General features: G+C 50.9%; 2 protein-coding genes across 2 annotated transcripts; one reads left to right on the top strand and one right to left on the bottom strand.

Annotated features, from left to right (window-relative positions):
- Positions 1–2,018: 2,018 nt before the first annotated feature.
- On the top strand, positions 2,019–3,140 carry vpl1-1 (Versatile peroxidase VPL1; the record flags this gene model as incomplete). Its single annotated transcript, XM_037321738.1, has 2 exons — positions 2,019–2,984; positions 3,045–3,140. The coding sequence occupies 2 exons, from the start codon at positions 2,019–2,021 to the stop codon at positions 3,138–3,140; spliced, it is 1,062 nt and encodes a 353-aa protein (XP_037179412.1).
- Positions 3,141–3,796: 656 nt separating this feature from the next.
- Positions 3,797–5,337, bottom strand: CTS2-1 (Sporulation-specific chitinase 2; the record flags this gene model as incomplete). The annotated part of the gene is made up of 5 exons (XM_037321737.1): positions 3,797–4,112; positions 4,166–4,542; positions 4,591–4,820; positions 4,882–5,174; positions 5,234–5,337. The coding sequence occupies 5 exons, from the start codon at positions 5,335–5,337 to the stop codon at positions 3,797–3,799; spliced, it is 1,320 nt and encodes a 439-aa protein (XP_037179413.1).
- Positions 5,338–13,056: the final 7,719 nt, after the last annotated feature.

Raw genomic sequence — 13,056 nt, 5'->3', positions numbered from 1 at the left:
GTCTCAATATAGTCAGTAGGCCGCGTCGTACACTAATTCAGGGAGAAATCCCAGAGAAATGAGAAATCAAATCGAAGGTGAGCAAGTTGCGAAATCTTAGAGATATCTGTTTGCAAAAGGTGTGTCCAAAAGAGAAAAACACAATGGACTCTGGTCTGTTTATGTACCTGACACAGAATTGGGCTGACCAATAAGTGCCATTGAGGGAGGTGACGCGTACCACCGGACCAAACTCCGACTGAGCCACACTCGTGGCTGTGTTATCCCCTTCTGTCTCGAAGATCTCCGATGCCAAACAGTAACAGTAATAATTAACCATGTCTGAGAATCCCCACAAGAAAACAACCTTATTCGAGGTCTTTATTCTCCCCTCTTTGTTTCAAAGTTTCACTTCGTTGTGATCGCCGTGAAGTTCTTAAAACCCGTACTTCGTTTACCAATACAATGACTGTCTCGAAGTCCTTAGAAGCCGGTTAGCCGCCGACTACCCCAATGCCGTCTCCCGGAGGAAGCCTCTGGTGCTGCCGGAGGAACCAAAGACGCTACATCGGTCCGGGCTTATTGTGGCGCTAGACCCGAGGCAGATCGGCACCTTTCAGAGAGCGTTGACCGGCACTGTGATTTTACTATCTCCGGTTAAGTTGCCGCCGCTATGTTGCCCTCGTCTCGGCATCCCGGCAGGTTGGATTGATGGTGCAACAACCGCAATGGTGGCGAAGGCCGACCCGTGCATTAGCTCCCGCCTGTGGACTTTTCTTTTCCATATTCTGGCCGCGACGGGTTTCTTCCAATTGCGTGTCGCAATTTCCAAAGCTCGCGCTGTGGTTGGGTGACGTTGATGGAACGGGTCAGGTCGGAGGTCCGAGTCTCTGGGCACGTCCGGTGGAACACGTCAGCGTCGAGGGGAGAGTGAGCGATTGCGAGGTATTGCGAGGTTTCGAGCACGATTACCACTGCTTGCCGTACAACCGTCCTTAAACCCGAACGAAGTGCTTTCCGGTCTATGAGATGAATGCACTGTTCAGATAATTCCGGACGGATGAGTGGGAGGATCAGGTCGTCTCATTGCGAACCACCAACACATGGTCACGATGCACCTTAACAATATCGGACCATTATGACTCGCGGAAACTTTCAGCAGTAAGACTGGTTGAACCATAGATCCTTTGAAGTCGAGCGAACTGATGCCTGGTTTCAACATGGCCAGTCCTAGTGCCGGGGAAGTAAGCATACACCAGCTTGCCAGCTGAAAGATCCCGATCTTTACTTTCAGCAGTGATCGCCGCTGATCACAAGAATAACGTGCCTTATACGCTAGTATAGTAAACGAGAAACTGTTCTCCCCGCCAATAGAACGGTTGTACCGTTGAAGGTAGATGCAATTTGAGATGACAGCCCACGTACCAACGACTGCACCCCTGCATGGCGCTATGAACAGCTCGGCGATCTCTACCATTGGCGCAAGATCCAAATATGGCAAGAACCGCTGGACCTTAGAAAGTTTGAGGCGATTTCTCCTAGGTCCGGCACCTGCAGGAGCAGGGGTACTGGATTGGGGTTTGAAAGCAGGAGAAACTTATCGGATAGAGACGCTGACAACGCCACACAGGATGGCTATTCGGGCAAGTGCATTGCCCGCAGCCCGACTACAACCTGACACATGCGCTAATATTCGCACGTTCAGAGGATCTCATCTGCCAGAATATTGTTCTGCGGGTTGTGGCTGGCGGGCCCTCGGACTGAAAGATCACGGCCGTGCTACATGATGTCTTACAGACCAACGACTGAGAATGTTCTTGTCGGGACCGAGCTCAACGTGATGTGGTGGCAAGCCGGAACTGTGTCGAACATTCTCCTCGGCCATTGCTGAGGTCTTCGAGGTATATGTACTGGAGGTCCTCACCTCTGCCAAGGCTTCTGTTTCCTCATCAAGCAACACCAAGTCACTCGCTGGATTCAGTCACTTACTTTCGTTTTTCTCTCGTTTCTTTTCAGAGCCGTCAGTTCTAATATTCATCATGCATCACGCAGCTATGCTCCTGGCCGCCTTTGCGGCCACCTCTTCCGCTTACCCCGGCTGGTCTGCCCCGGGTTTCATGGATGAGCTCCATGCTAGAGCTGGTTCCATCAGCGACCAGCCCTTGGGCGACCTTGCGAGCCTCCCCGACTCATCTCTTAGCCAAACGGGCAAGGATATCAAGAATATTCTCACTACCTCCGCCTCTGGACAGTCGACCGATCAGTACCAGGGATCAGTTCCTGCTCTCGGCAGCAAGGAATGCGCCGCCGACAAGTGCTGCGTCTGGAAGCACATTGGAGACGAGCTCGCCACCAAGTTCGCAGACGGAAGTGGGTGTACCCAACCCGCCCGCGCCGCGGTTCGCCTCGGCTTCCACGATGCCTCCGGCTGGAGTATCGCTACCGGTCCTGGCGGTGGTGCTGACGGCTCCATTGTTCTCGCCCCTGCCGAGATCAAGCGCGCCCTCAATGACGGTCTGCAGGATGCGGTCACTCAGACCCAGACTTGGTTCAACAAGTACAAGCAGTATGGCATTGGTATGGCGGACTTGATCCAGTTCGCCGCCAACAGCGGCACCGTCATGTGCCCCAAGGGGCCCAGAGTCAAGACCCTGATCGGCCGCAAGGATTCTTCCACGGCTTGCCCCGACGGTCTGCTGCCGGACGTCAACGACCCGGTCGACAAGCTCATTGCCATCTTCGCAAACAAGACCATCTCCCCGCCCGGTCTTGCAGCCCTCGTCGGCGCCCACACCGCTTCCACCCAGAAGACCGTTGACCCTGCCCGCGCCGGAGCTCCTCAGGATACCACCCCTGCCGTCTGGGATACCCTCTTCTACTCGCAGACTTTGGCCGGTGCCCCCTCTAATGTCTTCACCTTCAACAGCGACAAGGTCCTTTCCCAGGACTCTCGCAGTGGACCGGCTTTCAAGGCTTTCGCTGACAGCCAGCCCGCCTGGAACGTGGTATGTTCTTTTCTTCAGATATTGTCTCAGTAATGTGACATAAGTTCTAACATTTGGTAGGCGTTCTCAAGAGAGTACTTGCGTCTTAGTCTCCTCGGTGTTGACAACATCAACGAACTCACCGACTGCACCAAGTCTCTTCCTGTCCCCAAGTAAGGGAACAGCTGATAGGCTCTGACGATATGGCTGAATGACATGAATAAATAGATGGTTGGAGTTATGTTGAATTTTGGATCTGACAGGACTAGTAATTAATTCTTTAAAACTTTGATAGTTCAAGAAACAAGTATTTCAATCCACAATTCTCGAGCTCTGGCACAACATGTGTCCGTAGTGAAAGTCGTGGGTTGTGGGAAGTCCTCCAGACATCTGAATACGCTGCAGTGCGCGCCATGTATCGGATGTTCGGCGTGCATGCGACCAGTGCGCATTGCGTAAGCTCCATGTGCGTTGTGTTGTGCAGTCCAAACATGACTGGAGCTGTATGCGTCTGATGTTACTTCCTCCTGCAATCAGTCTGATCGGTCATCACCACATCGTGTACGTCACCTTGCTTCTTGCTTTAAAAAGACAGAAAGTGATTCATGACTAACCAACTGACCTGCAGTTGAGCGAAGCCCTCATGTCAACGTCGTACAGAACATAGACGTGTCACTTTGTTGCAAGTTGCGTCAGGGACAAAAGTCATGTGGCTGATCGAAAATGTGGTATAATTAAGATCAGTCCAATGGATGAAACTCTCAAATGAGGTCAAGATCGCTCGAGCACAGAACGCTATGAACAGTCTACACTAAATGCTGCTAACGTACTCTCTATACCATAGCCCTGACGCCGGCTTGGATGGCCTTGAGGAGGCTGAAGTCGTAGGAGTCCTCGCCCAAACTCCAAGCAGCAACGCCACCAAGGCCGCGGGCCTTGACGATGTCGTTGAACTTGCGGGTGACAAGAGCAGGGGTGTCCCAAGTCCAGAAGAACGGTCCGGCGGGATCCCAGTACCACTGGCCGCCGTTGACTTCGTCGGTGTAGCCGTTGGCCATGGCGGTCTTGAAAGAGCTGAGGGTGGAGGTGCCGTTGCAGATACCGTAGTCGGACTGGCAGCCGTTACCGCAGTGGGCAGCAGTAGTACCGCTGCCATGATGTTAGTCGAGATTCCTCCCATGAATATAGGTGATTTGACTTACCAGAAGCCGTACTGGCTGCAGCAGCTGCCGGTGGGGCACTTGAAGAAGGTACCGGCGCCGCAAGAAGAGTCGGTAGACGTGGTCAGATTGGTGGGAGCCTCCTGGAAGTTGGCAGTCTCAAAGGTGACGGCACCAGAGTTGCCGGTGTCAGTTCCGTCAGCGGCCTCGAGCAGGACGGTAGGGCAGCCGATGGGAGAAGTGCAGTTGGCGCCAGTGGCGGTGGTAAACCACTTGGCATACAGGGCGAAACCAAGGTTGACCTTGGCAGCGTCAATGCCAAGAGAGATGTAGGTGTCGACGGACTCAAGAGAGCCCTTGACATCGGTGTGGTGGCGGGTAGTGTTGTCACGGCGGTTCATCAAGTCATACGTCATGACCTGATGTTGTTAGCATGAATCTTCCCTCAAGTCGTGCTGGTTACTCACGGTGAAGTGGTCGACAGCAGCGTTGATCTTAGGGATGGTCTTGGCGGTGAAAGCAATCATGTCGCGCTTGAGACCGGGGGCAGTGACGGAGAGCTCCATCTTGTGGTGCTTGAGCTGAGTCTTGATGGCAGACAGGAGCAGAGGGAAGGTGTTGATCTCAGCCGTCTTGTTGCCATTGGGCTTCTGCTTGTAATCGGCGCCGTTGCCACCAGGGTACTCCCAATCGACATCTATGTTAATTGTTAGTTATGTTCAACTAGACGTCTACGAAAGAAAAAACAGCCAACTCACCAACACAGTCGTATCCAAGGTTGACGGCAGCAGCGGCAACATTCTTGGCGTACTTGTTGCGGCTCTCGTTCGTAGAGGCGCCCAGGCTGAAACCATCGGTATCACCCCAGCCACCGATAGCCATGCACACCTTGGTGCCGTTGTCGAAGAGAGGACGGATGTCGGTCAGATTCTTGAAGGGCTTGTACTCGCCGGCGGGCTCGGATGCGAAAAGAGAAGAGTTGGCGAAAGCAGTGACGACGTGGGTGATGCCAGATGTGACAGACTTGTCGGGAATGCCAGAGGTGTGGTACCTTTGAGGGCTTGTTAGCACATTGTTCTTACAGCCGGCCGTATTGACGGTGAGCCTTACTGGTCGAAGTACATGACATAACGAGGAGAGCTCGTGGCGCTGGCGCAAGCAGCGTCAGCGACCAGAGCGGCCAAAGAGGCCAGGCCAACGGACTTGAACAACATTATTAGAGTGAGATTATGTATCAAAAGAATGTGGTAGCTCAAACAGAGATTGAGACGGTCTGATTAGTATAGTGAACGAGAGACAGAGATGCGTTGAAGACGCTGAGGACCAAGATCGAACCAACGGGACGGGAGCGGGATGGTCGCATCTTAAGGCTGCAGCGACCTCAATAACAGAGTGCCTATTCTTGTCTTGACGATGTGATGGCACTCGGCGGCGGGGCCGCGTGAGTTTCGCCCCCCTTGCCCACAATCCGGCACCTTGGGAAGGATTGAAGTTGGGTTTCCCGTCAGCCCATCGCAATCACTGGGAATCGCCAAGGAGATTGGCCGGAGAGCCAAGCAGTGGATCATTGGGGTTAGACACGCGGCAGTGCGGCACCAGGCTTTGCCAGGTCAGCGGCCAAGGCGAAGATCGCATCAATCAATGTCTGTAGCTGGTGAGTTGAGCATGGCCGCTGAGTGTGGGGATTCAATATAGAAAAAGTATAAAATGGTGTTTCCCCTTAAGTCGGAAATTGCTGCAGGCTCGGTTTGCGTTGCGGTTGGCTGACTCGCCAGGATGAACCTTTCCTAAATAACGCTGACTGATTCATGTCTAGGGAACCATTACGCAGCGAAGCCAAGATGATTTTCCAAACAAAAAGCTTGACCTGTCAAGCACGAGCCCTCCCGGTGCTTCCGTCTCAGGTAGACGGGTTGATTGATTGATTTCGTTTGGCTCAGTCGTAAGGGGATCACCCGCTCATTTGCAATGCAAGCGATAAGTTTTCCCATTTCCCATAGGTATTTCAGGGGCTATTATTACTTCAACTTCCCCTCTGAGCTCCATCCGGAACGCTCCATAGAACCACATTAGTCCATCAAAGGCCTTGTTACGAGCCCTTGCGAGGTATTCGCTCTCGGCTGCCCTCGATAATAGTCATGCGAAACTTGCACGTCTGCGCCCATGATGGCGGGGACAAAGACGGCGTTCATAGAGAGAGACTGAAATACCTTCGCAGCCCGCAACGCTCGTCAATGTCCTGCGCTCTGTTGCCATGCCACATTTACATGTTTCCTGTACACCAGCACACCAACAGATCAGGAATAATCGTAAGAAGCATCAGGCCGCACAATGCAAGCCACTGGTGATTCCAATGTTAGAGACTCTGCAAACATCCTGATGGACAATTGGCTATCCATGAGTCTCGGCCGACTACCCTGACTCTCCATGGAGTGCCATGGCTGGCTATCTTAACGACAATGTGCGAAGACTCGCTGAACTTCCATACTCTCTGTAGACCTGGCCAAGGGCGTGCTTTGGTCAATGTTTCAGCGCCGAAGTTCTAGGTCAGTCGAGTATGCATGAATCTAGCCATTCGCGCCTGAAGGGCGGTTGCTCGTTGGAGGCAGGCTCAACAACTGATGCGTTTAAACACATTCAAAGGGACAGTAATCAATGATAGCAGTAGTTAGTCTGAGTCGAAACTGAAGAGCGCATCCGCTCCAGCTTGCACATAAGGAAGTATATCTCATGCTATCGTGTGTCAATCTTCCATTTCTTAGTTTTTATACTACACTGTGAGTCCTTGGGTGGTGGCATTCTTGTGGACGAGGCGCTGCGCGATGTTTTCGCTTTCGTTCTCATAAATCCATGCAGTCCAACGTTGAGTTGGTTTGATAATCTCCTAGTAACGCCCAACGCCGAAAAGTGTAGCCACATTCCAAGTAAAGCGTCCGAGAATGCTGGGAGTAAAGAAATAATTTGGATTATCCAAGGTACTAAGCAACCCTGTGTCGCATTTGACATATCGATGTGATCAGCGTATTCTAATTATCATTGTCGAATCCTACGAATCCTTTTATGGCTTGTTTATGCTTCGTTTGCCCTAATCTTTGGAAACGAGAAACAAGGAGAAGACTATTTGTTGTTTATAATGTGCCGTATTCACACTAACATGGTCAAGCCTTTTGATCGGTCGGCCTCGAGCATTTCACTTTTCATCTGCCCAAATGCTTATCGCTTTTCATGGTGATAGTTTGGGCTTTGAGTAGAGCGAATTCTGGTGATGGTACATGGATGTGCTACACCTGTGTGGCCTCAGGGAGCTTTGCGTCCCGTCTGGTTTGGACTTGTTACAAAGCTTTGCAAGTGACCTTTGCCACATATGTGTATAAGTTTTCGGAGGTAGATTCGATTCGGTCTGAACGGCAACCTTGATCTGGAAAAATCACGTCGCCTGCGGTCTTACTAACTGAAGGGCAATAGGCGATCCTCTCAACGCCCTTACCTCACTCTGCGACAATCGACGCGAACAAGCCAAAGATCTCGAACAGCCTACGCAATAAAGAACTCAGGCATCTAATTCCGTAACGAAGAAATCATGGAGACATCGTCGCAGGCGGTCTTTATTTACGGGCCCCTCTGTGCCAAACCTCTGCTGGCCTGGGTTCTGACTGGCGATGCGACTCTTGTCGACGAAATTGGGCAGCTCATCCAACCAGCCAGAGTCGAATGCTTCGCCCTCCACAAATTGAATAACTGCGACTGTTCTGCGCCCGTCAAGAAACACGGTGCATCGATTAATGGCTACGTCGTACAGTCCATGACGAAGTCACAGAGAAGAAATCTCAAGAGTTTCGACGATGAGACTTACCGAGTCGAAGATGTTAAAGCCATTCTGACTACGCCCGATGGAAAAAAAGAAGTTGTGGGCGCAAATTCACCTGCAGTATGGTCACAAAGGTTCACCTTTTGAGGAGCTGTGGAACTTCGAATGGTTCATTGAAGAGAGGCTGGAGGATTGGATTGCGGCCCTCGAAGGAGAGACGATGGCGATGGTCGGGGGTTGCGAGGAACAGAATTCAGACACACGAACACAACAGAAAACACGCAGCGCAAACTCGAAATCGGCGACACGGCATACATCACACAAGATTGCGCATTTATGACTTCATTAACAGCATAGACTCCAGGAGTCATTGGATATCAAACAGACGCCATCAATTTAAGTGGCTACGAAACATAATAAGCATAACGTGCCGTGTTGCAAATAGGCAGGCAATATCGGCAGAAATATTGTGAGTATACTGCCCGCAAGTTACTCGCCGCATCGAGAGTACCTTTCAATATTCTTGTCTTGACAAGAGATACAATAGGACAAGTTTCGCTAGCAACTCCTGTCACGTTATCTGGTGCCCTCAGCTTTGTTGTTGATGGAATCTATGCTCGGCAGGCAACTATTACGAGGCGAAACATCAACCACGACTTATGAGGATGGCGTGTATGAAAGGCAGTGCGTTATTGGCTTCAGCAAAAGCTCCCTTGGGTTTTTGTAGTGTCAATGCAGTCTTTTCTTGATATGTTTCTGAGGTGAAACTCGGAGCTGGCTTTAGGTATCATACCTCAGAGCGCGCGCGAATCATTGGGAAAGCGCTTCCTCTCAGACCAATTATTAGGTAATGTGAGCGGGCGTAATCACCCAAACGTTGAATAATGAAATCCGTTCTTACAACACCTGCAAGATTTGGTCTGATTCGAGCAGGCCGCCGACCGTTTACTTGCAGTAAGTTCAGCCAGTCCAAACTTCTTGGAATGTAATGTTTTGGCTAAAACCTACGATTTCCTGTCATCCGAATACCTCGCGTTCCAGAACTTACCCGATCTACCATGCGGCCGAGTGTGGGGCAGCCCGGGGCCGGATTCACCGTCAATACCGGCGCCGGCCATGCAATGAGGAGCGAGAGCAGCACACCACACCAACGGGTAGACTATGCTATCCGCCAATCGAAGCTCTTCATCTGCACGTTGAGTTTGTCTGGAAACTTCTGGCGCCTAGAGTGTGTGTGCTTCATGGCCTGCAAGCAGAAAAACTATGTGCCAGCTTGCCCGGAGGCACGTGGCCGGGAATCTGGACGGCAGAAAGTCTCTCAAGAAGCTCGTCCTGGCAACGTGAGTTGCACGTGGAAATTTGGGCAGCGCGCGAGTCTGGGTAAAGCACAGGCCTAGTTTGCAGAGTTTCTCGAGGCTTGGCACCCCTCCATCTTCAAAATACCATGAATCACGAATTCGTCTTATTCGACGGCAAGATCGAGAGCTCGGGCATCTCTCGATACGCGGACGGCCCGTGGCTATGACATCTCATGGAGCAGAATATTTGCAACCCATGCGTCATTCGTTAGTTGTCGCTCAATGCAAACATGGAAGCTCGTCGCTACGACAGAACCGAATAAGACCGCACATTTGCCGGAGCTCAGTAGTTGCTAGGACACCATGATAACATACGAATACCCACTCACTTTTTTTTTTTTTTTTGCCATAGAAATTTAAGCTAGAGAATTTTACGGCAGTCACGATGAGAATGGCACAAATTGATCTATGTGTTCTCGGAGACGGTTGAATAATCTAACAGCAGGGAACCTTGGCTATGAATGAATCCGACGCACTGGTTTAGCCGTATCTCGGCACGGAAAGTTGTAGCATCTAAACTATGAAGGCTAGTGTATCATGTAGTCTTTCAAGATGCTCAGCTTAAGCCAGTCATTCAAATACGCAGTTACTAGCACAAGAACACCATGGCTGAGACTCACTTTGATGTATGCGTCGTTCTCAAGCGCCTTATCTCAAGCGCCTTATGCACCTTATGACTGACAAGAGTAGATTAGATGCTCTTGTAGTGGCTGCACACGACAAATATGAGCAAGGACTTCGATTGTACAATCAGATTTTGCTTTTTGTACAGCAAGATAGTGAAGCGATCAAGATAGAGCTGAAGTTTGACTTTTTCCCTAGAAAATATTCGCGACAAGCGCTCAGCTCGGCGACCACGGCAGTTACGTAGGCAACATAATTCCAACTTGCAAGAGCTCTTGCTCATCGTTTTGACTGGGAGTCTAGCTGCTGTAGGATTCGCAAGACCCACCAAGGTTTCATTCGTAGAATCGTCGGTCCGAGAAATCGGGAATTCAATGTTGCAACTGGCTTATGGATTCGTGGGAAAGAGTCGCCTGGATCCGAGGTCATCAAGTAGTCGCAGTCTACCTCCATGCGCATAAGTATGGACTGCGTGTCTCGCATTCTACCCGCTCCGGTCAAGAAATGCCTCTTCTTAAGCGATCCGTGGAATCCGAGTCCTAGAGCGTTAAAATATACTTTCTGTCTACTCCACTACTTGTGGCTATGCTTGGGCTCCTGTACCCCCGTCCTCCTGAGTCAGGAGACAGATTGACCCTCGATTTCGGTATCACAAGCTCTGATATGATGACAAAGATGAGCAACAACGCGATAGGTGGAAGTCCAAATGTGCATCTGCGAATTAGCCGCCGTTTGCCAGCTCAGGGGCTCATTCGATGTCAAACCTACCTCCTCACCGCTCACCGCTCACCGCTCACCGCTGACGAGACTGTAACGTGGTCTTCGGCTTGTGACAGTCTCCTGCAGTGAGCGTTTGCTTTCTGAATCTCTCGACTCAGGGTGACGCGCCTGCCGTGCATCGGAACCCTCCGGCGAACCTTGATATCGCAACTAGTGTACGTAAGACTGTGATGTTTGAACCCTTGGCCAAATCTGTTACCACTATAAGATATGTCTCGGGTATCGAAACCCTTTTGGGAAGACTATGCCCGGTCCTGATTCGTCTGAGGCCATGTCGAGTCCCTCCTATAATCTTGTTACTAACCTCACGATTCAATGAGGCGTAGTTCTTTCTACAAATTTTGAGCAATACATCAACTTCCAGCATCTCGAAATTCTCGAGTAATGTATCTTGAGAGGCTCACGGTCGATCGCTCGTCCATCCAGATATCCTGGGGTAATCCTCCACTCGATGGAGTCGAATCTCATACCCGTAACCCCATCAAAACATCCGCATTGTCAGTCAGGAGGCGGTAAGCTTGGGCACCCGCGGTGGTCCTTTGTGAAACCAGATGCTCCCGCAATCATGCGATATCTTCGACCCGCGCCGAGCACTACCAAACGAATTGAGGGTGAGACATGATGTGCTTGCCAGGTGGTCAGCCATAATCCACAATGGCAACATTCGATGTTGCAAGTCTAAAGGTTGCATTCTTGCAACGGAGTTGCGTTGCATACTACGCTCATTGGCCGACGATACGAAAGCGTTTCTTGACTCTCGTCTCGGCGGTTGACCGGCGGACGCTTTTCGGTCGAGTGCCTACACTTTTGCGTGACAGAGGTTCTAGTTGCCTTCTATGAACAATTATGTAAAACCTGACTTGCTGTCATCAGCGGCAACGAATCAGTGCTCCCACGGAAACCTACTCCGAAACCTGCTGGACCCGGGAGTCCCTAGGTGTTGCTCCCATGGTGCGAGATCCGTCTCATCTTGACGGCGATTTGGTTCGGTTCTAGCCGTCTCTGATCTTACCACACGTTTTGTGTCCTGGCCGCAAAATGAGGGAAATTAACGAAGCAAAAAAGTCGACGGCTTTATCAAATATCGTGGTTATTGTGAAGGCTCCTCAAGAGAAACCGAGACCGTGAGACGGGGCGAACATTGCAGAATCCGTCGTATTGGAAATTGCGGTAAATGACGTGCCGGTTTTGGTGGTAGGGGTGCCTAGTTTCGCGGCTCGCGGGTCTCCATATGTTCTGGAGGCCCGGATCGGCCGGTGACCGGGTACATTCTGGCCGCAGTCCGTACATTCTACCTTTTCCAACGAGTAGGGGTCCGTCGGTACTCCACGTGCGGCAGTCCTTTTCAATTTGATGCCGGTGAGCTCAGGAATCCTGGATAATGACCATCAACCTGTGAGGTTTTGTTTTTCATAGGGTAAGATCACTTCAAGCATAGTATTTATCTTTCCCAATTACGACTCCTCATCACGGTGAGAGTGTCTAAGTCGTTCTTGTTGGCTGCTAGTTTTTCTACTCAACGGAAAAATATACGTATGCGAATAAGAAAATTCTCGGTCAGATCTGAAACGAAAATGCCGTCCGAAGCTGATGCCTGCCATCTCGATGCTGGATCCAATGATGTTCTCTGGAAAAGTGTCCGGCTCTTTTAAAGTTTGCCAGCATCGCCCCTGCCCACGTTGGAACCTCAACGGCAGTACAGCAGTTCGACAGATTTCCGTGACCAATCATTCTCTATAGCTGGGAAACATTCATAGGAAACAATTGAACTTCTTCTGCCTAAGCAGAAGTAATACTCGCCTTTCATCTACATCAGAGCTGGGGTAAAAGGGCTCTTTACAAATGACGTGTCCCTAGTGATTGGTGTGGCCCATGGGGAAATTTTCAGCTCAACAATCCCATACGCACGACGGATATTTCAAAGGCCACATTTCAAATTGGTGATGCGAATGTGCGTGCGCAGCCACCGCATTTGCTTCCTAAAGGGGCAAGTCTAACATCGGGGCCGGCGCAGTGGATCGTGAAAAGATGGATCTCACGAATCATTACTTTGTAACCGGCTCGCATTCTGGGCCCCCACGAGCAATGAGTCAGGTGTTGTCCGGGGAAGACTGCCGGACGTCAGTGGCAGCGGCATCTTGGATTCGAGAACTCGAGAACCCAGGTCTGAGCTTGGGCAGACATCCCATCCTCGCTGAAGTTGCGAATAATGACTCGCAGCTAAGGAATGTCAGCATTTCCGCCGTTGGCGACGGTAAACAGTATTAATAACCCGGCTCTCTGGTACCAACCGCGAAACCTCAGAGCTGGGGCTTTTGTCTGCCCAACCCCAGTCGTGAGTTGTTTATTACACTTTCGTATCG

The sequence above is a fragment of the Colletotrichum aenigma genome (genome assembly GCF_013390185.1).
Source record: "Colletotrichum aenigma strain Cg56 chromosome Unknown KSG_Cg56_contig04, whole genome shotgun sequence".
Classification (NCBI taxonomy): Eukaryota; Fungi; Ascomycota; class Sordariomycetes; order Glomerellales; family Glomerellaceae; genus Colletotrichum; species Colletotrichum aenigma.
This window is presented reverse-complemented; position numbering and strand designations above follow the sequence as displayed.